A 25,144-nucleotide genomic window follows, 5' to 3' on the forward strand; every position below is an offset into this window, starting at 1 on the left:
TATGGGTGTGAACACCACCACCACCACCACCACCACCACAAGAACGCAACCAAGGGTGAAGACAAGAGATGTGTCCCACTTCCAAACTACCAACTAATTCCGACTACTTTCTAGGCATCTGGTGTTTTTTTTTTTTTTCATGCATTAACAGTAAAATAGATTACAGTTCATGAGGGTAGATTAGGTACATAGAGTAGATTTGGGACACAACTCAGCTTCAGTGTTTTTCTGTCATATACACACACACACAACTGACAGGCACTCATTTTTTCTTTTTCATATATCCCCCCCCCCCCCTCTGAACTATGCCGCAGATAATTTACTAAGTACTTAAAAAAAAAAAAAAAAAAAAAGCTGAAGACTGCAACTTATCAAGATAGTTGTCTATACCCTAGATCGTAACCTCAGATGCTTCTGAGAGCCAACAAGCTCAGACTGTGTTGGCGAAAAACCACAGTGTCACCACTAAAGCACTGGATGAATAGAAGAGCCCAAACCTGACACTGGCAACACGCTGCAAGAAATCTAAAAGGAAAAATAGATTTGAAAAACTGCCCCAAAAGACTTCTGATCGCAACAACTGATAATATTTCTAATTCTGCACACGCGTAAGGTCTACATCGCTCCGTTTTTTTTTTTTTTGGCCTCTTTGCGGGCATGCGAGCCGATACTGAGACCGCACGGAGAGCTGCGCATAATTGTGTTATTCTCGCCAATATCATTAGCCTGGAAGTGGCTCTGGGTTTGAGAAGGCACTGGTAAAATGTGGAGGCAGCTTCTCTGCTTTCTCTGACTTGATTATGTGGATTCTTGGTTCTTGACAGTCGACTGCCAAAACTTTGGTTTTTAATATAAGTGCTGAATGCTATTCTGCTTGATTGGCGATCACACTGGTTTAACCCAAGTAGCTCCAAAAAAATAAAAGCATTGAGTAAAATGGTGTTGGTCTGCTCTGGTTGGCTAACTGATGTGGTTTGAGTGGAAGAAGACCTCACTGACTCGCTGCTGTGAAACACGGATGTCCTTTGGGCTCCGGCCAGAAGGTCGGACTGGCCCCCAGTGAGGACGCCCAATTTGTCTCGTAGCTCTGAGCGATGGTACGGCTGACAGGAATGTTTCTGATTCGCAGCAGAAGGGACACGTGGAGAAAAGAAAAAGTGTAAATAGACATACTGGATCTGTCTGATGCCGTATCTCTTTAAAAAAAACACAAAAAAAAAAACCCTCATTTTTTTTCTCAGTGTGGTGTAGTGACGGTATCAGCTCTGCTGACAGGCAAGAACAGGAGGATGAGTGAACGGAGAGTTCAGAGAAATCCTGGAATGTCAGCCCTGAGTGAAAAAGCTGTGGCACACCGTGTCCTGACTGCTTAACTGCATGTGACAGCCGGATAAATAACATAATTAACTATCAACTCAAAGTCCATCACACAGATACACTGAGAGCCAGAGAGGTGGAGGGGGTGGGGGGTGGGGGGGCGTCTTTACCTGTTGTGGCCTCTGAAAAAAAAGCTGGAACTTTCCGTGTTTCTCTCCAGCCCAGCCGCCACAACACGTGGAAATTTCCACCAGGCTAAATTTGAGCAGTGGCTTCAGCGGCCAATGGGAAGCCTCGGCAGAGCAAACCCGACAAGAGCGGCAATGAGAGGCTGCAGCGACGGCGTGAGCTCGGTCCGTCCTTCCATCAGACAGAGACCGAGACGAGACTCCAGGCCGGGCCAACGCTCAACGTCTCCCCCATCCACCTGCCTTCGCCTGAGAGCTGGTATTTATTCACACCCTGCCCTGATCCCCCCCGCAGCACCGGAACCACCGACAGCTGGCAAGCTAACACAAGCGACACACTCCAACAACAGTTAAACGCAGGCGGAGACGACCAGCACATGAGAAAACACACACACACACCGAAACACGTGGTAAACCTGCCATGACAAACACATGCAGACCCAAACTTCAGCGTATCCCGACCACAGACTGAAAGCAGACACTAAGACAAATATACATCAAGACGCATTTTGACCTCGAAAGACCTCGATCCCCATTTATAAAGCTTTTTTTTGTTGTTGTTGTTGTTGGATGTAGCTGTGTGTGTGTTGTAGGTTTTTTTTTAAACTCGTAGCTGTAGTGAAGTCGACCACTAGTTTGCAGTGAATTTACTGGAGGGAGGCTACAGGCCTAAGACACGGAGAGCACTGATGGTAGATTAGTGTGATTTCTGGGGTTATAAAAATAAGAGAATAATAAAAGAAACAACACAAAAAAAAAAAAAACTTCACAAAAGAAATACTAGCAAAGCTTCTGATGAAAAATATTACAAATATGAACTATTTACAAAAACAACAAGGTCATATATTATATATAAAACATTGGTAGAGGAATACCAATATTCCATATATATTATATATATTACATATATTTTTATATATTTCTATACCCACTAAAATATATCAAAGCAGCAGCTATTGGTCAGTCTGAGGAACTCTTTTGTCCAATTCTCAACTGTTTAAATATCCTTCAGCCATATAGTGAGGACACAGAAATAAAACAACAAGGAAGAGAAAGAAAAGAGAAAAATGAAGAGTATAAAGCAAATAAATTAAAACTATTCACCAAAAAACCCGATGAATCTGTGTATATTTTGGAATTCTGCAGAACCAAAACAAAAACAAAAAAGAAAAACAAAACAACAACAAAAAGAAAAATTCCTCTAGGAATAGATGTTTGTTCTACGATCAAGTCTTCGCAAGTCATCCCACTGATTAAGTCATTGTTCAAAAAAGGAAATTAGTGTACGCGCTGATAGACACTTCTCTTTGTTTATAGGCCACATATAAAAAGGCCACTATCTGAGTAAAAAGATTCTGCTTGGAGAAAAAAAGCACAGAAATGTGGAAATGCTGATCTGTAGGAGAGTCGGGGCGAGTCTCGAGAGTTTAAGCATGAGCAGCCTTCTTGGTTGTCTAAGGTTTGTTGTGTTCACAGTTTTTTGTTTTTTTTTGTTGTTTTTTCCTCTGTTTCCATCACAGGGAGTCCTGGAAACGTGGCAATAGTGAAAAACAAAAAAGATAGGTCTTCTGATAATTTAAAGTCTGATGTGTTAAGGAACAAGCTTAAAAAAAAAAAAAAAAAAGAGTGACACCGTGTTTGCGTCACCTGCGTGCCTGTGCTCGGCAGCTGTGAGGAAGAGAAATAAAACGTCCTGAGATCGGTCTTTTTTTTTTTTTTTCTCCTTTCTTTCTTTCTTTTTTTTTCTTTTTGAAGGGCTTCTCCGAGAATAAGAAAAATCATCAGAAAATGATGAGAGGAAACACGAACGATACAGAAAAAGTGGACTGTAAGAAGGGATGGGGGCTGGGCAGAGAAGGGGATGGGGTTTAACAAGTTCTTCGGGGGGGAGGAGGGGGGGGGGGGTAACAGGAAATGTTAGGAAGGGCTCGATCTGGGCAACGATAAGATTCTTCCGTTTTTCTTGCCACCGTTCATGTGTGTGTAGGGGACGTGCTCCTCATAGTTCCCCCTCAGGGCCACCGAGGGCCCGCTGTCCCTGCCTAGGCTCTCCTCTCTCTGAGAGTACGACGACGGGTCCAGGGGGATACTTTCCATGTTGTCCAGGTCCAGGTCAAACTCCTCTGTCTCGGGGACTTTGTTCTCCTCGCTGTAGAAGAACGACACCTCCTGGAAAGACGGGTGAAGATCCTCCCGCAGCATCTCGATGATCTCGTGGAACATCGGCCGCATTTTGGGATTGTACTGCCAGCACATCTGCATCAGGTTGTGCCTGGGGGAGAGGAGGGAAGCACGCGAGAGCTTGAAATATGTTCCCGTCCTGTCGTCGCAGACAGGATCTGGCATGCAGACACCTTGCAACAATAAGTCTTCATTGATAGACAACCGGAGGGGAAAAAGAAAAAAAAAAGACGAATCAGAAATCTGAGGAATAAAGTTCTGTGCCCCAATACTAGTCATTATGGTTTCTGCTGTGACCGTCCACCGGAGATCCACCACTCCGCTGTTTTGAAAAAAACACTTGATGACAGAGAAGTTTCCAACACGGAGACAGAATGCGATATTGTTATGTCTCACTTGTGTTGTCAAATGTAACCTTGGCTGTCTGTCCTTTCCAAGGTGGTGAGAACCAACAGAAGCAATAACCCACCGTCTCTTTACACGGTGCTACTAATACACCGCGTTTACCCTTTCAGTCATCTGGCTTTGCTCCTCTCACTGCTGAAATAGTAAAAAACGAAAAATATACTTGTGCTCAGTATGAAAAAAATGTCCCCACGATGTCATTGTGACATGACCTTCTCACTACGAACAGGGTAGTATTGAATGACTGCAAGATTTAGAAATTTGAAATTCAGTTTCCTTGGGGGAGAAAAAAGGGGGGCTGAAGCTCCTCCTCATTGCTCAATTGGCAAAACTTCAGCTATGAAATATAAATAAATCCAGGATGAAATTTCAACGCTGATAGGGCTTTAGAAAGAATAAAAGAGATTAATCAAGAAACAACAAAAGGCAAATTCAATGCTAGTGGACATTAAGTCAGAACCAAAACGGTGGCAGATTTCAGGTAAAAGTTGAGACTCCATAAGACAAAACAAAAGTTTCAATTGGGTTTTTTTTCCCCAGAGGTGCACCAGGGAGTCAAAATATTCTGCAAAAGCCAAACAAACGCTTAACGATGAAAACAAACACGAACCAAAGACTCGACAGGACACGTTTCAGTATATCAGTTATTGGTGTGTAACAGATGAGTTTGCAATATAAATGTTTATATCTGGTCCAAAGTGATTTAAAAAAATAAAAATAATGCTTAAATGCTTGTGCTTCTACTCACATCCTCTCGGGGCAGTTGTCTGGTCGGTCCAGGTAGCCTCCGTCCATGACGAACTTTAGAACCTGCTCATTGGATAAACCCTGGTAAGGCTGCTCTGCCAGAGTGCTGATCTCCCACAACACAACACCAAATGACCTGCAGACACACACACAGACACACACACACACAAGCAAATAGGTTCAAATCCTCACACAATATACTGATAAGCACAAGCAGGGTTGAACCCGGTGCTGGGACTTGGACTCACCAGCAGTCAGAGTGGGCAGTGAAGACTCCGTCCTTCAACGACTCCGGAGCCATCCATCGGACAGGAAGTAGGCCCTTCCCTCCTTTACGGTAATAGTCGGTCTCATATATGTCTCGAGTCATACCGAAGTCTATGAGAGACACAGACAAATAGAAGGGGGAAGGGGTGCTTTTATTTCAAAAACTAAACCACTTCAGTCCCCGATAGAGATTATAGACAAGCAACGTGAGAAACACGGCAATCAAACACAAACTTCTGTACCTCCGATCTTGACGGTGAAGTCTTCGGCCACCATACAGTTTCTGGCTGCCAAGTCTCTATGGACAAACTTTTTGGCATTGAGGTAGGCCATTCCATCTGCAATTTCCGCAGCCATCTGGAGCATGTCCTTCAGGGTAGGAGGTGGACAGCCCGACGGGTTGTTCTGGAAGTAAAAAGCAAATGATGAAGAACCACTGCATGCAAATCCCAGTTAGATCTTCGTCATGTCTACTTGTTTGAAGTAGATTTTAAGAAGTGCTGCCATTCGTGAGAACTTCAGGTAAATTATTATCCCACACGGGACGTGTTGGAAGCACAAAGGGAAACTTTTCATTGGAGAGAAAACACAGTACCGCACACCTCAGAGTCTGGCCGCAGACTCCGCAGGTAGCTCTTCAGGTCACCGTGGGTCATCAGCTCCATCACTACGAGTGTGGGTTGACCTTTGGACACCACACCTAACAGGCGCACCTGAAAATAAACCAAATACAAATGTTCACATTAAAGAGACAACATGACGTTCTAATATTCTGTAATTCACACGGAGTCCTCTCTGTAAGGGTTAAGGCCTCGTGAGGAAATGTGTCGTACCACATGGTGACAGCTGAAAGCCTTCATGACGGAGGCCTCGTTTAGGAACTCAATCCTCTCTCGCAGGCTGGCACACTCGTTGACCGTCTTGACCGCCACGTGCGTGTCGGGGTCCCCTTTGACGATGTCCTTGGCGATTCCCTCATACACCATGCCGAACGAGCCCTGGCCGAGCTCTCTGAGGAGGTTGATCTTCTCCCGGGGAACCTCCCACTCGTCGGGAACGTACACTACACGGGAGACACACGGTTGGTTGCGTTAGATGAGCGAACCTGTCACGATTCAACATGTGCTTGAATGTTTTATTGAAAAAAACGAAGAGAGCCAAAACAGGTTGTATTGTGAGTGTGAAGGATTATGTTGTGACACTGTTCTTACTGTCATTGGCGCTGAAATACTCAGGGTTTGGTGAAGTGATGAGATCTCCTAACGGACCTTCAGTTTGCCTGCAATACAAACACAAAAAGCATCTAAGACACTACAAAACTAACTAAGATGTGAATTTTCTTCCAATCCTGACACTCTCCATTTTGTTTTCTCACATAACTTTTGGAAACACTCCTTTGCTCTAGATAGTCAAGTTACAAATGTTTTGCTCGATACACCAACTATATAGGCTCCATCTCCTTTCTTTAATGTCATCTTGAACATTCTGCCCAACATGGCAGATCATTCTTTTCCTACCTTTTCTTAAGTATCACAAAGACGCCGCCTCCCACGAACAGGAACAGGATAAAGCAGATAACAGGACCAAGAACGATCCAAACCAAACCAGGATCAGCTGCAAAAACAAACATAAAATGTCTCCAACAGTGAGTTTACTTGGAGGATTGCAGCACGCTGAAATATGATGGACACAGTAAAAAACCAAATGAGGCTCAGATTAATGATTTATTAAAAAAAAAAAAGTTTCAGGGTTTATTTTGATTTTAGGTGTACATCTAGTCTAATCCGACCAACATAAATCCAATAATAACAATGTGAAGCTAGTTTATGAACATTGAGAATTATATGACCGTTGAGTAAGTAAAAGCAGAAATAGGTAAGCCTTACGGTTCGGCATGAAGAAGTGAGTGGTTTCAGTGAAAGACCCATTTCCTGCCAAGGAGGTGGCTCGGACCCTCACACTGTAGTTTCCGGGATGCACAAGAGAAAGCTTCGTGCCACCTGACTTGAGGTAAGCTGGCCGTGAGACACACACCGTGTGGATCTGAAGAAAACCACAGAAATCAAATAAAATGCACTTCAAAATGAGTAATCAAAAGGAAGATTGTTTTTTAAAGGACACTGCAAAAACGTATCAATTGCAGTGTGGAGATCTCAAATAGTTGTATTAAAAACCACGCGGGCACGCTGACACAAATTTAAACTGGTAAAACAGAAACAAGTCGCAGTGTTTCAGTGTTCATTATTTTTGCTATTCCCAACTTATTAGAGGGCTACTCAAAAGTCAGATGTTTGTATTTAAAAATCTGAAGTGACTGTTGAATTCCTGCAAAATATTTGACTGTAACCTCCAACGTAATCTAAACATTACTTTAAATAAATCCAGTCAGTTTTGTTTGGGCTGCAGGGAGTCCGTTAGCGGTGTGTTTTCAGTGCAGTGCAGATGTCGTCTGAGTCCATCCCAGCCACTGCATTCAAGTCTTCTTTCCTGCCTCTGTCACTATGGTAACAGAGCTGCTACTGGCTCCTAAGGTCAGGCAGTGCAGCAATGAATAGCAATGAGAGATACATTTGCACACTTACAGCAAATAAACACCAATAAAAGCTTAAGCACACACACAAACACACACAGAGTCACAGACATTATTCACACAAATAATATATGAAATTTTAATATGCAAGCGCACATAACAGAGAACGTCAACACACACACACACACACACACACACACACACACACACACACACACACACACACACACACACACACACACACACACACACACACACACACACACACACACACACACACACACACACACACACACACACACAAACTAAGCATCAGGAGGCTGTAAACAAATGTTTCCTTTGTTCCTCTGTGCAGAAGAAACAGACGGAACAGACAGAAATTGCATACAGAAAGCCTTTCCTCTTCTCCCCAGATCCGATACGATCACTCTTTGTTCTTCCTGCATTCCTTCTGCACCTGTTAACCCTCCCGCTTTTCCTTCCTCTACAGAGTATATCAACATAAGCTACGCTACCCTTTTGTTTCAATTGCCTTTTTGGATTTCACGCCCCTCCCTCCCTTGATAGTATTCCCCACGCCGCCTCAGTAGGAGTTTATCCAACGTTCACACTGACCTCTGAGTCTCCAACCTTCTTGTAGAAGACCTCGTACAGGATGATGAGGCCATTAGGCGAGCGAGGTGCATTCCACTTGATCAAAACGTAGGGGGGCTCGGCGACCACGATCTCGTGGGTCACAGGGCCCGGGATGTCATCAGCTTTTTCTGTAGATAACAGAAATACGTCATTCACAACGTCATTTCTTGTCGTCGTGAAGCCAGTTTTATCACCTACGAGTACAAACTGATATTCAGTGTTTTTGGAAGTGCAAATGTTCAATCCGTGCGCAGCTAGCCTTTGATTAAGTAACGCGACAAGAGTTTACGGGTAAATGCGTATATGGCCTTACCCTCTGGCATAGTTCGAGCACTGACATAAGTTGCCAAGCTGCACCGTTTGGGGTCTGAGGGATGATTACAGGCCATGATCTCTATCTTATAGCTGGTGAAGTGGTGCAGGTTGGAGATGACCGTCGACTCCTTCGATAACACCTTCAGCTCCACCTGAGCACAAGAGGAAGAAGCAGTGTCAGATACAGTCATATCATACCAGGTTTTAATAATGTTGATGTTTTCAACAAGTCGGGGATAGAAATCCATCGGTTTCTTAAAGAGGCAATTTTAGTCATTTGTTCACAATGTTTAAGGTTCAACACAAATATACTCGACAGTGAGAGTTGAAATCAATGCAAAGTAATAGTCACTGGAAATTCATACATTTCGATACTTTTTTAAAGAATTTACCCAAAACCAGGTTCTGAATGAGTATTAATGAGAATCTTTTGTATTTGGCTGAGTTCACAAAATCTCCTGCTCAAACCTGTAGATAAATGATCTGCAAGTTTTTCTACAGAAAAGCAACAGACGAAAAAAAAAACTTGTATGGTAAATCCAAAAGGAGACCTTAGATCCCTCTTGGTCCTCGTCTTCATCATCCGGTGACGCTGTGGTGGCTCCAAACTGCAGGTTTGGGATTGTTGTCAGGAAAAAAGGAGTCTGGGTGGCGTTGGCAACTCCAACTGAACGTCGCCGACGAGCTGGTCTGCAGAGACAAAGGAACAGATTAGTCACGTCAGCAAAAATTGTGTTTCAGACTTTAAAACAATATCTTCTGTATATAGTCTGTATCAGTAATAAATGATATACAGACAACTGATTATAAAAAAAATAAAATACATGTAATGTTGTGGGAATGTGATGGCGATGCAGATGATAGTAAGTCATGTTTAATAAAAAGAATAATGTGAAGAGCATGCAGTACATATATATATAAATATACTGATGACATATCAGTAAATATATGTACTGTATGCTCTTGGCATAATAGTCTAAAGCCAGTATGACTGCATTGCATTCATCTACTGAAACCACCTTCTTCCCTGCAGGAGGTCCTACCCACCCTCACCACTGGGTGGTGCCAGAGTTCAAGGTCCACTCCACTCTCAGGGGTCGCTACAGTAACCAAACCACAAAGACCTTGAGGTTGAGATTAAAAAAAGGCCCTGAAGTTCACCTTTTTGTGAGATAGAGGGAGTACAAATGAGAGAGAAGATCCTCGGTGTTAAAAAAAAAAAAAATTACTATAAAAGTGTTCTTGAGAAATGTATTTTACCTCAAGTTACTGCAGTGATGCTTGTCCTTCATTGAACGAGGACGCGTAGGACAGTGTTAATGCTGAAATGATCGTCACTCAGAAGGAAAACCCCGCAAAGCTCATGCACACCCTCGCGTGAGGGAATAAGAAAGGACGAGGAATTCTTTTGGGCTCTTGGGTGTACGGAAGTGACCTTGGCCCATTCAGAGGGCTCAAAGTGCAGCTGCAGTGCGTGTGTGCGAACGATACGGAGTGTTAGTGTGTGTCCAAATCGCAGTCTGCGTGACTGCACCCCTGACTGGCATGAATGATAATGGGCACAGTAATCACTCTCCTCAGGAAGAGGAGGGAGAGACTGTGGGTGTTTGTGTCTGTCAGGGGAGAAGGTAGGGGCGCTGGAGTCCAGACACTCTGCGCCTCCTCCCCTAAGCCCCCCCACAGTGGTGCACAGTACAACAACAAGGCTCTGAATCACCCCCATAACACACAGATGGAGGAGACAGTTGGCACAAGGCTGTTTTGAAACTCGCTGTGGATTTGATGCGATGAAAATTGCCCTGATTTTTTTTTGTTCCATGTGTAAGAAGATACTAGAAGATACAACGAGACTGTAGAGATGCTCACAAAGACATTTCGGAAATCATTCGGTAACGTCTTTGACTAATATTATTCTCAATAAAAAGTATTTGCCAGTTCAAGACTTAGTTTTAGTGTCGGTGTGGGGTGGAGTTACAAGTTTATGACATAGTGGTGTAAATAGACTGATAAAACGTAGCTCATTCATTAAGGCTCTATCATGAGGTTATTTAGTTAATAAGAGAGTAAATGCTACCCAAATAGAGAACGAGTTTCAGATTCTGGTTTCTTTTTGAAAGAGGAATATCATTTCAGTGAACATTGTGTGACACACGTTACAATCAAATGATTAAAATTAAAAAAAAAATAAAAACATGAGGCGCTCAATGAATGAATCTGAAAAAAAGTGAACAAATAAACCAACAATTGCATTACTATTGTGCCCTAATGTTGCAACCACTCCTGAAACGCACGCAAAAATGCCTCTCCCCCAGTTGACACGCTGATTAAAAAGTACTTCTCATCGTGAATTGTAAAATATAGTTTAATCCTGTAACGTGTACCTGCTCTCAAAGACTTCATTGTGGAGGTAGTTCTCAAAGGTCTTGCGGTACTCAATCTCCTCCTGCTCCTTCTTCAGCTGGCTGTCCGTCTTGGGACACGCGCAGCACCTTCCCCCTGAGGTGGGCTCATCCGTGTGGTTCCACTTCTGCTCGTCCTCACTGTCCAGGTGGGTTGGGGTGCGAGATGGCAGCTTCATCCCTGAGCAGGAGAAAAACCGGCATTTGAAGAAAAAAAAACCCCCAAAAAACCAAAACCCTGAAGAACTCCAGTGAGGACAAACGAGGGATTTGTTTGAGTGGAGTGAGTGTGCACCTTGTAGGCAGTAGTCAAACTTGGAGAGGTCGCTGTCCTCAGACTGCTTGCGACAGATGACCCGGTAGTGGGTTATGTTGCCATTGGGACTGGTGGGAGGCTTCCACTTCAGGAGTATCTGCGAGGTGGAGTTGGAGGAGGAAATGGGGTCCAGAGGCACAGAGGGCTCTGAGGGAAGCAAATGGAGACAGCCAAGATAACAGTTATTGAGTTCAGAACCATTTATCCAAAACAGTCTTTTATATGAAACCAACGTGGCAAAGCAGGCGGAAAGTTCTATGGCGAAAAGAAATGTTGAAAATGATTCCAAATTCAAATGGATCATAGTTCAGATTCCTCCATTTGCTAGAAAACTGGGTTTTGTTGAAGCTGATCGCACAAAGAAGGAATCAACTTAGTTTAGTCATCCACAAGCCAAGAAGTGGAAACACCAAGTTAAATATGTATAAATATATGCAAATGTTTCATAAGAATATGATTTTATACTGCATATGTTTATTTCCTCAAGAAAACACAACCGTGTTTTGAGAATGGAGACTCGCATTGTAAACAAAATTGTTTACAATAAATGTCAGCTGTCTCTGTATGCTAGTGACTAATAACGTACCCTTGTATTTTCATGATTATACCATGTTGTATCGAGTATTATTTCCCACAAAGTGATTTAATTATTTTGTTGCCTGTCACTTAGTTTGTTTATTAAAACCACAGTTTGAATTTATGCCTTAATTATTGCTCTGAACACGAGGAATACTGAAGCTGTAAATGTAATTTGACTGACATACAAGCAAAGCCAGACATTTGTAATCGACATGAAGAAAAAAAAAAGACGATTGAATTCTTCATGGAATACTCCAAAGTTTCCAGAAAGGTAGAGGCAACGTCTCTTAAAAAAAAGTCTATAAACAATCTGAATCCATAAAGTTCAAACTCTCTAAATCCACACTTTGGTGACAGTTGTTTCTTGTGGTTTAACTCACTGGAAGCATTGGTGCGGACATAAATGATTTCGCTCTTGGCTCCGTGAACTTGGTGCTCGTCAGACGAGGACAGCTGGGTTTTGACCATGATGGCGTACTGCGTCCAAGGCTTCAATGGCCGGATCAGGTGCCCCGGATCTTCTGCCTTCTTGCCATCAGTGGGACGAGCCGGTGGATCAACATCAGCAATCGCCCAGCTGTTCGAGCCGCAGGCGTCCTGTCCGTCAAACTCCGTCACATTTTTATATGGCCTGCAGCAGAGAAGCGAGAATTAAGAGCAAAACATGGATCAACAGAAACCAATGAACCAGAAAAGTTTGGGCGCAAAGCTAATGTGGCTCAAAACACTGAAGCGAGCAGCTGTCATGAGCCCAAAGTGTCAAACTGGTAAATTTATTATTCAAAGCTGGCGGGAATAAACCTGTTAACCTGATACTCACAAGTCCAGTTGGCAGATCGTAACTCTGCTGTGTTCTTAAGCTGTCGTGGTTAATTCACTGACTGGTTACATGATGACGATTGAATGAAACAAACCCAACGAATCACTGCTCGCATGGCAACTGCATTAAAAGGATACTTACGCTTCTTTGTAGAGAACCATGAATCCCAGCAGGTCTCTAAAGTCCAACGGCCAAAAGGGCTCCCACTTCAGGATGATCATATTGGATGAGGTTTTGACTGTGGTGAATTTCAGAAGCTTTGTCTCACCTACAAAGTAAAACAGGCGACATTCAGTCTATATGTCTGGAGAAAGGCTTACATGTACAGTATCTGCAGCATCTCTGCACATATTTAACACGATATAAGACTTTTCCGCATAGCTAAAAACACACCATAAAACCTGTCTTGAAGTTGAAAAAAAAAAGACAAACTGCAACCTTGCATATGTTGTAATGAAACTGTAAAAAATTGTTGAGTGTGAAAGTTCTGAAAGTTTTCAAACTCTTTAAATACTCTCTTTTTTTATGTGTCAATCCTGTGTCAGACTGTTAAACATCAACAAATATCTATATTTATAGCCTAAATATATTCATCCTGTTTGGTTTGTGTCGTGGGTTATTACTGATATGCAAGCATCTCTTGATTAAACGTCTCGGTGGTCTTACAGGAGGCTTGGTCCCCGTTGTTCCGGACAGCAATGTCATTCTTTTGGTTGCGCTCCTTGGTTCCTGTCATCTCCTCCATCTTTCTAATCTCCGACATGCAAAGCTTGGAGTTGTAGTGGAAGAACATGCGACCGTGCTGGATGGTCAGGTTGTGCTTTGACCAATCCCACAGTTCACGCAGGTTCTGGTTGTCCAGCGCGTAGAAGGCATAGGTGCTACAAGGAGGAGGAGGGAGAAACGGGAATTAATCATAACGCGAGAGAAGAGAAGAGAAGAGAAGAGAAGAGAAGAGAAGAGAAGAGAAGAGAAGAGAAGAGAAGAGAAGAGAAGAGAAGAGAAGAGAAGAGAAGAGAGGACTTACTCTGCCTCAAGATGTTCTCCACGGATTAAACGAAGTTTACGAAGGAAAGAGAGGGAGACCAGGGCGTAAGCCCTGCGAACAGTCAGGTATCCAGTGATCTCCTCAATCTGTCCCAAACTTGCCTCCAACTCTGCCGCTATGTTGTCTGCAAGCCGAGACAAGAGGGAGGTCACAAAAACATCCACTAAACGGTGACGGCGGGAAGATGGATAAATCGTCTTGCAAAAACTCGTCACGAACACACAGACGTGAAAAACTGAAGGGACGAAGGAAGAAAGGGCAACGTGGAACTGAAGCCCGTGAAGGAAGTCAGGCAGGGGGCAGCAGTACTTACTCCCTCCTCGAATCTTGATGACCATGCTGCCCTGAAGAACAGTGCAGCCTCTCATCGCTTGGGCTGAAGTTACCGAGTCGATCATCTTATTCCCCACACAGAGTTTAGGACAGAGGCCGGCGCACGGCGAGCACATCAACCTACACACACACAAGCACACAATCTTCAATATTGACAGTATAGTGGAAGAGTCGTGTGTGTGTGTGTGTGTGTGTGTGTGTGTGTGTGTGTGTGTGTGTGTGTGTGTGTGTGTGTGTGTGTGTGTGTGTGTGTGTGTGTGTGTGTGTGTGTGTGTGTGTGTGTGTGTGTGTGTGTGTGTGTGTGTGCGTGCACAACAGATGTCATGGCCATAGCAAGGTGAGAATACAGACAAATGTCTTCAGTGAAAGCAAACAAACACGTTTTTGTTGAAAGGGAAAAGTAGAAACATGCCACAGATGCCTCCGCGTGCGGTTATCAGAAATAAAAAAAGGACAGGGACTGGATGGCGTGAGTCAGGAATGCTCTGTGACGTCCTGGTGTGGCGTGGGTTGAGACCACGGGATGACATGGCAATTTCTATCAAGGCTGAATCTGTTCAGTGGAACTTAGCTGATGTGCATTACTTCTGTGATTTATTCTGGATTTTATAGTGTGGGCTGTTTTCTGGCTCCACTTTTGACTTAGTAATTTGCTTATTCTCGTGGTTTTGTTTTATTATGATGGCCTCGTAAATGAATCACATTAAACAAATATGCAAATTAAAAACAGCCTTCCTGTAATCTTCAAGAAACAAATACTTTGTGCTTAAACGGCACACGGGGCTACATGCTAATTGTGTTTTGATAGCAATATGCTACAGTATTCCGAATTGCTGCCATATACTTTTGTCATTTTAACACTCTGCAAAAGTCGTCCATTGGACTGGATTGGATGCTGTGACATCGCTGCACTCAATTAACCAGATGCTGAAAAGCAGCAACAAAGTACACAAAGACCAATCTGATCTTTGGAAATATTCAACAATTGAAAACGGCCTTGCAATGCACTGAATGTGCTGGTGCTTTTGAAGGCAAATCGGAGTTATCTCTTATCAAATCAATTGGATTATTCCCATAATAAATCAATTTGTGGGGATTTCTTGGAGGCTTTAAGGAGTAAAATGAGATTATACAACCTCTCATCCACATCTGCACTTCGTTGAGCTATTTCTTTTTTAAATAAACACAGAGGGAGGAAGCAGTTTTCTCGCCCTCCGCTTCAATTACTGCTGTTGCACATGCAACAGCCATGCACGCACGAATGCACTCTGAGCGCAGAATTACAGACAACAGAAACAACATGGCTGAAACACCAGCTGCACTTCTGAACAGGCATTCCTCTGTTTTATCCTCTCAGCCCTCGAAGTGACGTCTTCTCCTTGCAAACATGTGCTTTTGCACGTAATCACACTCTCCCCTATACCGAGAGATGAGGTCTCGATAGTACCTTTCAGGAAATTCATTCACAAAGGCCAAGCTTTGTCTGGCCAGTGAATGGGCCCATGCCGCATACAGAAATGAGACCCAACACCTCATTTGAAAATGAGCACTTTGTTTCTTGAAGCCCTCCAAAAAGAACATAATCCCTCTTTTATTTGACTCTCAGTCTTGCCATCCTGACCCACGAAGGTCCACAGAATGTGTTTTCATTGGTTGCTAAGAAATCCTCGACCTCTACCTCCAAAACAGTACTGACAATTGGTTCAGGGAGAACCAATGAAGTCGGGTCACTGACCGAGTCTGACGACGGTGGCGGGATGAAACATTTGGATTTGTCCAAGATCTTTTACTATCCGGATCAAACTTTTCAAAAGTCAAAATGGAAGTGACAGGAACATCAAACAGAAGCCCCAACAGGCACCTGTCTAAAGCCTCCCCTGCGCGTGGGGGAACCGCTAACAAAGGATGCTGTTGTTCGCTGTGGGGACCACGCAAGCTCCGCATGAACTGCCATTTGTAAGCTCACCCTGCTTTAATTCTTTGTTTATGCAACTCTTATTATAATCCCCCACTCCAGGCAGCGCGCACACAAGCATGCATGCACCCACATGTGTGTGCAAACCCACATACATACAATCACTGAAAGTATGCCCCTAGTTTTGCCCTCCAAACAGCCAGGCCAACAAGCCATTTATCATAGTAACAAAATAAACAACAACAAAAAAAAAAAAACACTCCAAGGGGCTTTGTTTCGATCCTCCTCTTAATTTTAGCATTCACGGCTCACGGCAGCCAACCTATTACACGCCTGTCTTATTCCTATTTTTACGTTATCAAGCTCTTAATAGTTAAATCAATCAGTGGGCCAACCATTGCATACCCCGTATGACTTCTGAGCAAGTGGAAACATGCTGGGTTGAAGCCTCTAAAACAGCAGTGACGAGCAAAAAAAAAAAAAAACACAAGCATATTTTATGCCTCTTTTTCTCCCACATGGAAAATCATATATTCAGCTCCTGAAAAGTAACGCTCTAGTTGCAGTGTAGAAAGAGACAATGTTTTGGGCCGTTGTACTGAAAAACACAGACACACAGGCAGACAGGCTGGGTCCAAGGGCAGCTCTTAAAGCGACAGCGCTCGTCTGCCCGGCTGAACTCCATGACTCCGGCTCAGGGGTCTGCTAGAACCATCGAGGAGATGCCACAGCTGACACTTGGGTTTGGTTTCGGCTCAGACGAAACCGGGCCAAGCATTACACACAGCTGTAGTACTGTACGGTCACAGAGTCAATGAAAGATGAGCAAATTCATCCAGCAGACCTCAGTGACCAGCAAATGGGGAAGCAAGTGAAAGCCGAAGATAGCGAGAAACATCTATCAAAAGAAATTACAAGACATCATAGCTATATTGTGAAAGTAATAGTTTGAAAACAATTTCTATGTATTAAAAACTTTCACCGCAAACTTTTCATGAAAGACATCAAAAGGAATTTAGGATTGAAGTGGATTCTCTTTTTGGGAAACCTAAACCTTTTTATATGAAGACATGTTTTATGGTAAGTCTATGGTTATGGGGTGAGTTTATACAACGTCTCACTGAAATGAACGCAAGTTGATTTATTTCCCCCCGCAAGACAGAAAAACATAGGATATGCGTGCGTGATTGCGTGTTGCCTCGTGTGTGCGTGAATCTTTCGGTGACTTGTTTCTGCCAGACCGAACCACTTTGATGACGCTCGTTCTTGCTATAACCAAAACACCGCAGTAAACCCCACACAGCAACAGACGTGTGTTGTGTATAAAGCATGCACACAAACCCAGCACATGCTTGAGCTACTTTAGATGATAACTTTTTTTTTTTATTATTCACCACGCAATGGTGAATAAGTCCCACCATCAGGGAGGCATTAGACTCCCTCCAGATTTATTCTGCGGCATGACAACGAGCACGAACGGACAGCTCGAGTCATAAAGACGTGTCTTAAGCTGTATGGAGAGCAAGGCGCCCTTGCCACCCATGGCACCAACATCAGAGGACCTGCCCAAGGTCCTAACTGGTGACATTTAAAAGTCAGATGTGTTGACACAAAATAGAGGTTTTAAGTTAATTGACCAATCAAGACGAGTTGCATCGTAATATTAGAAAATATTCTCATGTTCCTCCTCACAGATGGCACACACAGCCCTGTACGTTTATGTGCAGGCACACGCCTAAACAATGAGGCCCACATAAAGGATGCCATTCTGGTTTCCTGCCTCAGGGTACGTGACTGACGTTTAAAGCAATGTTCTTTTCTGTCTAAGCACCTGATAATCCCTCCAGGCTGCCAGCACGCAAGAGAAAGTCAGTTTTCTCTGTCATACCCATAAGAAACATTTTTATCCAAGTCATGTCAGGTTGAAATACTAAATACTCTGTACACACACAAGTATGTAAGCAGAGTTGAACTACATTTGACCGAAAACATCTCTGCCTTCCTCTCTCACAGGTAAAAGACTTCCGTGGGGGCGCAGTCCCAAACATGTTATGCACACACGTACACTCAAAGTGCACGTGTGCACAAACACACACACACACACACACACACAAGAAAATAAATATATGCAAAAACACACGTTTGTGTACACAGGGGTCAACCAGAAACACGAAAACACCATCAATCATTCGGCCATCTGTGGCTTTAAGACATGCAGTGACCTCCAGCACACAGCATCCTCCTGTGAGACCAAACATGCTTAAAAGACACATCTCAGTGCTTTAAATGAACTCTTTCTTTGTCTTTATTCAATTGAACAACTCGGAAACATTTATTCTCTACACGTTTTCATACTATGTGACTGGGCTTTTTTATCTGTTTTTGGTTTTTTTAATAATTAAAGCTGATCTGGGTACTCCTGTGACGGCTGTCTTGTCGGACGTGTCGAGACACAAATAGAAATCTAACAATATTTTATCTGGCGAATGGAAAGTGTGTTTTCCTCGCAGGCAAGATGATGATGAATGATGAATGTGTTTTGAAAGCAAGTAAACAGGAGTGCTTTGAAAACACGTGCTGGCCCTCAAAACAAACAGATATTTACCACTTTTAGCAACAACGACTGAGCCTGAATCAATAAGCCCGCAATGTTTCTCTACCCCACTTTTAGTCCCAGTGAGAATACTAAATGAGGTCATGACTGCAGCATAGGTAGACAAAATTGCGGGTTAAACAGGACCTAAGTCCATAAAGGATGCTTGTATGGATGTTATGGTTGATGTTTGTTATTTGTATTCAATTTTCTTTGGAATGTTTTAGTCCATTGAGCTTCCAGGTAAATGGTTTCTGTGATCTTTCTGTAGCACTTCACTGTGTCACTCTCAGTACAAAACTGAGTAAAGTTGGTATTTCTCTACACCGGATTTAATGCTACATGTTTAAATTCACTGAAGATTTTTTTTATTTGTTTGAACAGTTTGAAAAAAAGAAAATTCTAAAACTGTAAAGTCTTGTTCATCTGTGTACAAGCGTTTCACGGGATATTATTTGGTACCACCTCAATGAGAGTATTTTCTATAAGAAAGTTATTTCTTCCATTAATACATACGTCAATATTTAAAACTCTCATTTGACATTAATTGATTAGCGTTTTGTTCTGTGATTATTGTGCTGTTGCTTTGTTTTCCTCTCACAATCATTGAAACCCTCATAATAACACACACACTGAGGTTTAAAGAGTTGTTCACTGCTTCCTGTGGTCATCACACAAAAGAAAACTTTGACTTGATGTTGTTCAGTCATAATATCTGGATACTGAATTTAACAAACTGCAGCGTCGGATTGTGTGCCGTTTGATGCGAGTTTAGCTTGAACTTACCGTGGGTGTATGATCACTGAGAACAGCGTGTGATGGAGGCTGAGAAAATACCAACCACTCATTTCTAGTGGCTCAGATTAGAGGAAGTATTTGTGTATATATTTTTTGGAGACTCACAACAATATGCAAACTATTATTTAGTGTTACTAAAGAACTTGTTTTTCAAATGTTCACATATGTATTTTTTGCTTTGTTTTAAGTAATTACAAGATGGTTTTGTTTGTTCGCTTGTTTTTTGTTGTGGGATAGCATGGCTCTGTCAGTAGAGCAGCTGCCTCCCAATCATAGTGTTGCAGGTTCGATTCCCATCTCTGAATTTATTTATTTATTTATTACACTTATTATTAACAACATTTATAGGGACAAAAATAATCAAACTGGTATCAGATCGGTATCGTCTGATCCTCAAGCCTGCAGTATCGGTATCGGATGTGCAAAAGTGGTATCGAGCCATCCCTACTTTGAACTGCTCAAGCAGTTGAGAAACGCTAAATAAGTGAAGTTCATTTACTATTTTTACTGCGAGACTCACATGGGTAACATTTGCACTGAAGTGAGAGAACCATGGTGATCACTACTAATGGCTGCAAATCAAAGCTGTACAAACCAACCACCAGAGCCTAAAATCACCTTAATGATTCCCATTTTCTTTTAAAACTTCATAGATTCATGATCCTTTTCAAGTGTGATAATATGACCAAAAAAAAATGTTTTACAAACCTCATGTAGTAGCTGAGTGCACTTGACAATTACTTTTTCAAATAATAAATAAAGAAATGTAAGATAACATGTAGAAAAGTGGATGGTAAAGTACTGTTTTGGGAGAAATCATAATGGCAGCATATAATGTCGCTGTGTTTAATTGTTTAAGAAAACTACACACGTTTAACGGGAGTTATATATATATTGCATCTCCATAATTTGTTCTCGTCTGAAAGAACTGCTTCCCTGAGGAAATGAGTCTTTCCATTGACAAACTGACGCCACGATCTTTTCTTGTGTACAAATGGAGTCGAGAGCGTTCAGTGAAGTGGCGGGAGGACGATTTGTTGTGGGCTGTATCTCTGATCGTGTAATGACGTTCCAACATCCAAAGAAAGTAGCAGTGTTGATGGTGGCGTTAAAGGAGTGTGTGGTTGTGTGTGACCCAGACGTACGTAGTGGAATTTATGGTGGTGTATCCAGAAGGACACTCGTGGATACAGGCCCCGTTGTGGATGACATATTCAAAGCAGCCCGACTCCCGGTCCTGCATCTGCTTCTTAGTCTGCTTGCACTGGTTGTGTAGCTCCTGAATTTGAAAACAAGCACAGAACAACAACAAATGTAAGTAAGCATGGGCACCTCGGTTTTGGATTCAATAGATTTCGGGTGAGGCCGACCAACTGATACCAACCTGGCAGAAAGACAAGCTCACGCATCGCCAGCCCCTGAAGACATAGTAACCCGGAGGACATTTCTCCACACAGGTGTTTCCGTGCTGGAGGTTCCTGCAGGCAACGCAGCTGCTGGCATTACCCGGCTCAGAGCAGCCACCCAGGCACTGGTCATGACAGCACTGACCCTGACGGCTACACGCACCGTGCTTACAGTGGTCCAGACACACTAAAGAGACGGAGGAGAGGATAAAAGATAAGGAGTGGGTTAATTTAAGGTCAGACACATAAACATGTTTTATTGTGACTTCATTAAAAAAAAAAAAAAATGCCTCGATGGCATATGCAATAGAAGAGCTTTGGATTTCACCCAAAATATGTAAATATGTCCCGCAGTGACATAGTGATATAAAAATAAAGAGCGCTGGAGTTTTCTGTCATCATTTTTCAACAAGGTGATTATAAATCATGTCATCAGAAAGTTGATTTTCAGTAAACCAGATAGATATGCATCATTAGGGGTCTTCCTGCAAGACCCCGTATCTCCTTGAAGCCTTTTTTATTGCATGACAGCTATGCTCCTTCAACAATAAGCAGCTATTGGAAGGAAAATAATCACGTGAAACCTTTAACCCTGGAGAAAATGACAAGCCCATACTTCAAATAAGCAATGAATTCTTATCTGGGTGTTCACTTCATTCACTTCGTTTCTTTTCAAATATCTAACTATACCCTCCATATGAATTGATCTCAGTTAATAGAATCTACACTGTTAGATAAATGCAATATTACTCAGTTGTTCGCAGACTACAAATGGTAATGGGAGTCCGTTGAAAGGTTGTGAGGTACTGATGAGTCGAACCGTTAAAACTGGATGTAAAACAGAACTGGTTGAAGGTGTGTAAAACGGTGTTTCTGAATAAACATTGATAGTTTATTCAAAGTTGCCACAGCATATGTGAAGGCAGGAAATTATGGATCATGTCATGTGTTATTGAACCTATTTGAAAACAACATTTGGTCAAAGAGTGTCAGCTGTGATTTGATTAGCTGCAGCACTGACCTGTGCCCAGTAATGGCCTAATAAACTAGTGGTTATTGCTTTATCTGTAGGCCAGTTGAGACTAATTAGATCTCACTTCATACGAGGCCTTGACCTTTTTATCATCCCTGCCTATGAGCTGGATGTAAACTGGATCTAAGCAATCACCCTGACTCACGAGTTAGTGAGTGATCGCTGCGGCTGTGAGCTCATGTTTAGACTGGAACCCACTGAGAGGGAGTGAAGGGAAATTCAGTCAGATGATGACCAATACGTTATTCACCTTCTGCCAGCAGGATGATTTTCACCTGAGTGCAACAGTCATCCCTGCTCAGGGCATTAAAAACAACCGCTATAACAGTCCAGGTTTCAGGCATCTAATCCTTTTTGAATAATTTAGAGTCATTTTGGAAAAAAGAACAAAATATTTTGTCCACACTTGTCCTCCAACTGAGTTTCCTGCTCATGGCTGTGTGTTAATCAAGTCTCTCACCACGATACCGTCAGCTTCAATATCATGTACCAACTCAACCATGGCGTGTTAAATAATAACTAACTACAAGCTACAAATGACTTCAAAAGTATTTTTGGATCCAAATGCAGGTCCCTTACTGGTGGAAAACAGTGCATTAAGCATGGAAATGTTTCCATTTTAATTCCCATGACATTTTCGTTTTCAATTCTCCAGCTGAGAAACAGTGAGAGGAAACGTGATTTAAGAGCACTTCACACTGCTGAATGGCTGGAAAGTGCAATGGGGGCACAGTTTGCTAGACTTTGGTGGTGGTGGTGGTGGGGGGGGGGGCTATGTGAGGACATCACATGATAGTCCACTGCCAAGGATACATCTAGGACCCCCACCCCACCCCCTTCAGTACGGGCGGGCTGCCCATTGTACTGCCTGAGTAAAAGAAGAGGGACAGGCAGGGGCATGGCAGGGGGAGGATAGGGGGGGGATAATAAGGTTTAAAAAAAAGGGGGGAACTGGGGTTAAAACCGAGAAGAGCCAGAAGAAAAACTAATAATAATTTTAAAAAAAACCTTCCGACCTCTAAGGTGGTTCATGAAGGGGCCGCTCTACTGCGTTTTTTTTTTTTGTTTTGTTTTTTTCTCTCCTTACAAGAGTTGTGAAGCCGCCACAGCACACACACACACTCTGACCCACAGAGAAAAATGCATGGCGCTTCTCCAGCCCTCCCCCTCTTGTCTGTCTGCTGCATGTGTACACGCTGCGGACGCAGCATCACATAACAGTGCTGGGAGGGCTGCAGTCCCATTCCAGCCGAGGATCCATGCCGCAGTGCACCGCCAGCCCCAGATCCACCCTCGGCCTCAGCCAATGTGTTTGCTGGCTGGTGGAGGCAGTTATTCAATGGCCTCTTCCATGTTGGGAAGGAGAGACACCCAGGGTTAACCCTGGCTTTGCTGGGGCAGACAGAGGGCAGACGCAGCGAAGAAGCCAACATGCCAGGAAAAGACTAAATTGCTGCTGCTGCTCTGAGGGAATTAGAATGTGGCTAAAGCTGAAGCGTTTGAGATATGAGAAGGTAATAATTTTACATTAATATATATATATATATATATATATATATATATATATATATATATATATATATATATATAAACACACGCCTACTATTACGATCGAATGGAATAACTGCAAAAAATAGCTTCACCAAGGGAATAAATAAAGTACCTAGAAATTTCAAATATAGCCACAAATCACCTTATGTTTAACGTCACTTTAAGCCGGTTTATTCTTTACTGATACATTTGGATGCAAAGCTGCTGCTTCTCGGTGACACAGCACAACAGCCTCAGCAGGCGGTACTACAGTACAATATTAGCACCACTGCAGAAGGTTTATTCCTCATTCTGCTCACGACCACCGGGCTCCACGAGCTAGCTCCTATACCAAACATGCCCTAAGTCAGCTCACTCATTCATTCATTCATCCCTCCTCCTCCTGCTGCTGCTGCTCCACTGTGCTCTCCTCTCTGCCTCCACTACACCACAGCCTCACCCGGCCCTGCACCACTATCTGTGTCTCTATCTCCCTGCCGGTCTTTCTAGGCCACTCAGCCCCTCCCACTTTCATTCATACAACTGCTTGTTTTGTTTTCATGCTGACTGGATTGGGGGGTGGGTGGGGTGGGTGGAAGGAGGCATGGATGGAGGGATGATTTCACTCACGCTCTGATGAGGGGAGGAGGTGGAGATGGAGGAGGAGACAGCAGCATCCTGGAGAGGTTATCTCTCATTAAAGCTAAACAAACACACACTTACGTAAACCTCACGGTGCCATTCAATAATTTGCGTACTGCTTCCCGGCACACACGCACACACGTTCGGTGGTTTTGAATGCAAAGCCTGATCAAAGGTGTGTTGTGTTTACCTTTCATTTGGCCATGGCAGTAAAGCGCTCGGGCTGCTCGGCCCCAAGGGAAGGAACAGGGGAGAAACCGGGCAGCCAATAGCGTGCAGCCACACACGACAACACTTCCTGCTCTTAACACACAAAAACCTCCCCTTTAATTGGCAGTGTTGTCTGCAGGCAAAATGCTGGGAACAATAACAAACACATTTTTACCCCAGAGCCGTTTACTCAGGAGAACAAGTGCACATACATACTCATCCACGCACGCACACACACACACAGCTGCTGGATTCACGTTTACTATATTTGGCCACAGTGGGAGTCCTAAGCTTCAAAAGCTTTGCTATAAATGCTTCGAGTGATCTGATGTAAGACATTTGCCCTGGGAGAGTACAGGAGAGAAAATGGGGGGGAGGGGAAAGACTGTAAACAAAAACATGCCGTTGGTCGGGAGGGAGGGAGGGAATGACACGATGATCAGAGGCACCAACGAAAACAAGCAATCACATACAACACCGATAAATGCAACATGCATGCTGAGGTAAACGTTGTTTTATGGCTGGAAAGTAAGGGGGACAAGGGAAAGCAGAGGGTAAATAAGGTAAAGCAGAAGAGACGGAGTGAGAGTGATGAGATAAAACGGGGGAACAAAACAGGCGCTGTAAAAGATAAGGCTCTAATGAATTTTCCATTTCAAAATGACACCGTTGCCAGACCTTTTATGAAAGAACAGCCCTTTATTCTGGCCAAAACGCCTCACAGTAAACTTGGGGCCCCGTCCACACGAGCCAAAGCGCTATTTTTTTCTTCCTCCCTGTCGTCGTTAAAGAAATTTCCGTCCACACGTCACTGTGAACGCGGCATCAAACTACGTAGTACACTTGCCTTTAGGTGGCGCTGTAACTGCCACAGAAGACACGGAGAACACAAACATTTTGTAGTCGACGTGGAGAAAAAAAACGCCCTGTTTTCAC

At 43.2% G+C, this 25,144-nt stretch overlaps 1 protein-coding gene across 1 annotated transcript in view; it reads right to left on the reverse strand.

The window, feature by feature from the left end:
* Window positions 1–1,461: 1,461 nt before the first annotated feature.
* Window positions 1,462–25,144, reverse strand: part of insrb (insulin receptor b) — a 72,274-nt gene continuing 48,591 nt past the window's right edge. The window contains exons 3-23 of the mRNA XM_080506597.1: window positions 20,772–20,980; window positions 20,533–20,666; window positions 14,062–14,201; window positions 13,728–13,872; window positions 13,367–13,581; window positions 12,842–12,968; window positions 12,261–12,511; window positions 11,281–11,448; window positions 10,968–11,166; window positions 9,138–9,276; window positions 8,585–8,738; window positions 8,251–8,399; window positions 6,992–7,148; window positions 6,623–6,719; window positions 6,317–6,384; window positions 5,939–6,168; window positions 5,708–5,818; window positions 5,348–5,510; window positions 5,087–5,216; window positions 4,840–4,974; window positions 1,462–3,777 (exon numbers count right to left, since the gene is read on the reverse strand). Coding sequence (XP_080362723.1) covers window positions 3,423–3,777; window positions 4,840–4,974; window positions 5,087–5,216; window positions 5,348–5,510; window positions 5,708–5,818; window positions 5,939–6,168; window positions 6,317–6,384; window positions 6,623–6,719; window positions 6,992–7,148; window positions 8,251–8,399; window positions 8,585–8,738; window positions 9,138–9,276; window positions 10,968–11,166; window positions 11,281–11,448; window positions 12,261–12,511; window positions 12,842–12,968; window positions 13,367–13,581; window positions 13,728–13,872; window positions 14,062–14,201; window positions 20,533–20,666; window positions 20,772–20,980 — 3,476 coding nt within the window. The 3' untranslated portion in view covers window positions 1,462–3,422. The remainder of the gene's footprint in view (window positions 3,778–4,839; window positions 4,975–5,086; window positions 5,217–5,347; window positions 5,511–5,707; window positions 5,819–5,938; window positions 6,169–6,316; window positions 6,385–6,622; window positions 6,720–6,991; window positions 7,149–8,250; window positions 8,400–8,584; window positions 8,739–9,137; window positions 9,277–10,967; window positions 11,167–11,280; window positions 11,449–12,260; window positions 12,512–12,841; window positions 12,969–13,366; window positions 13,582–13,727; window positions 13,873–14,061; window positions 14,202–20,532; window positions 20,667–20,771; window positions 20,981–25,144) is intronic.

Source organism: Blennius ocellaris (genome assembly GCF_963422515.1).
Source record: "Blennius ocellaris genome assembly, chromosome: 12".
Taxonomy (NCBI): domain Eukaryota; kingdom Metazoa; phylum Chordata; class Actinopteri; order Blenniiformes; family Blenniidae; genus Blennius; species Blennius ocellaris.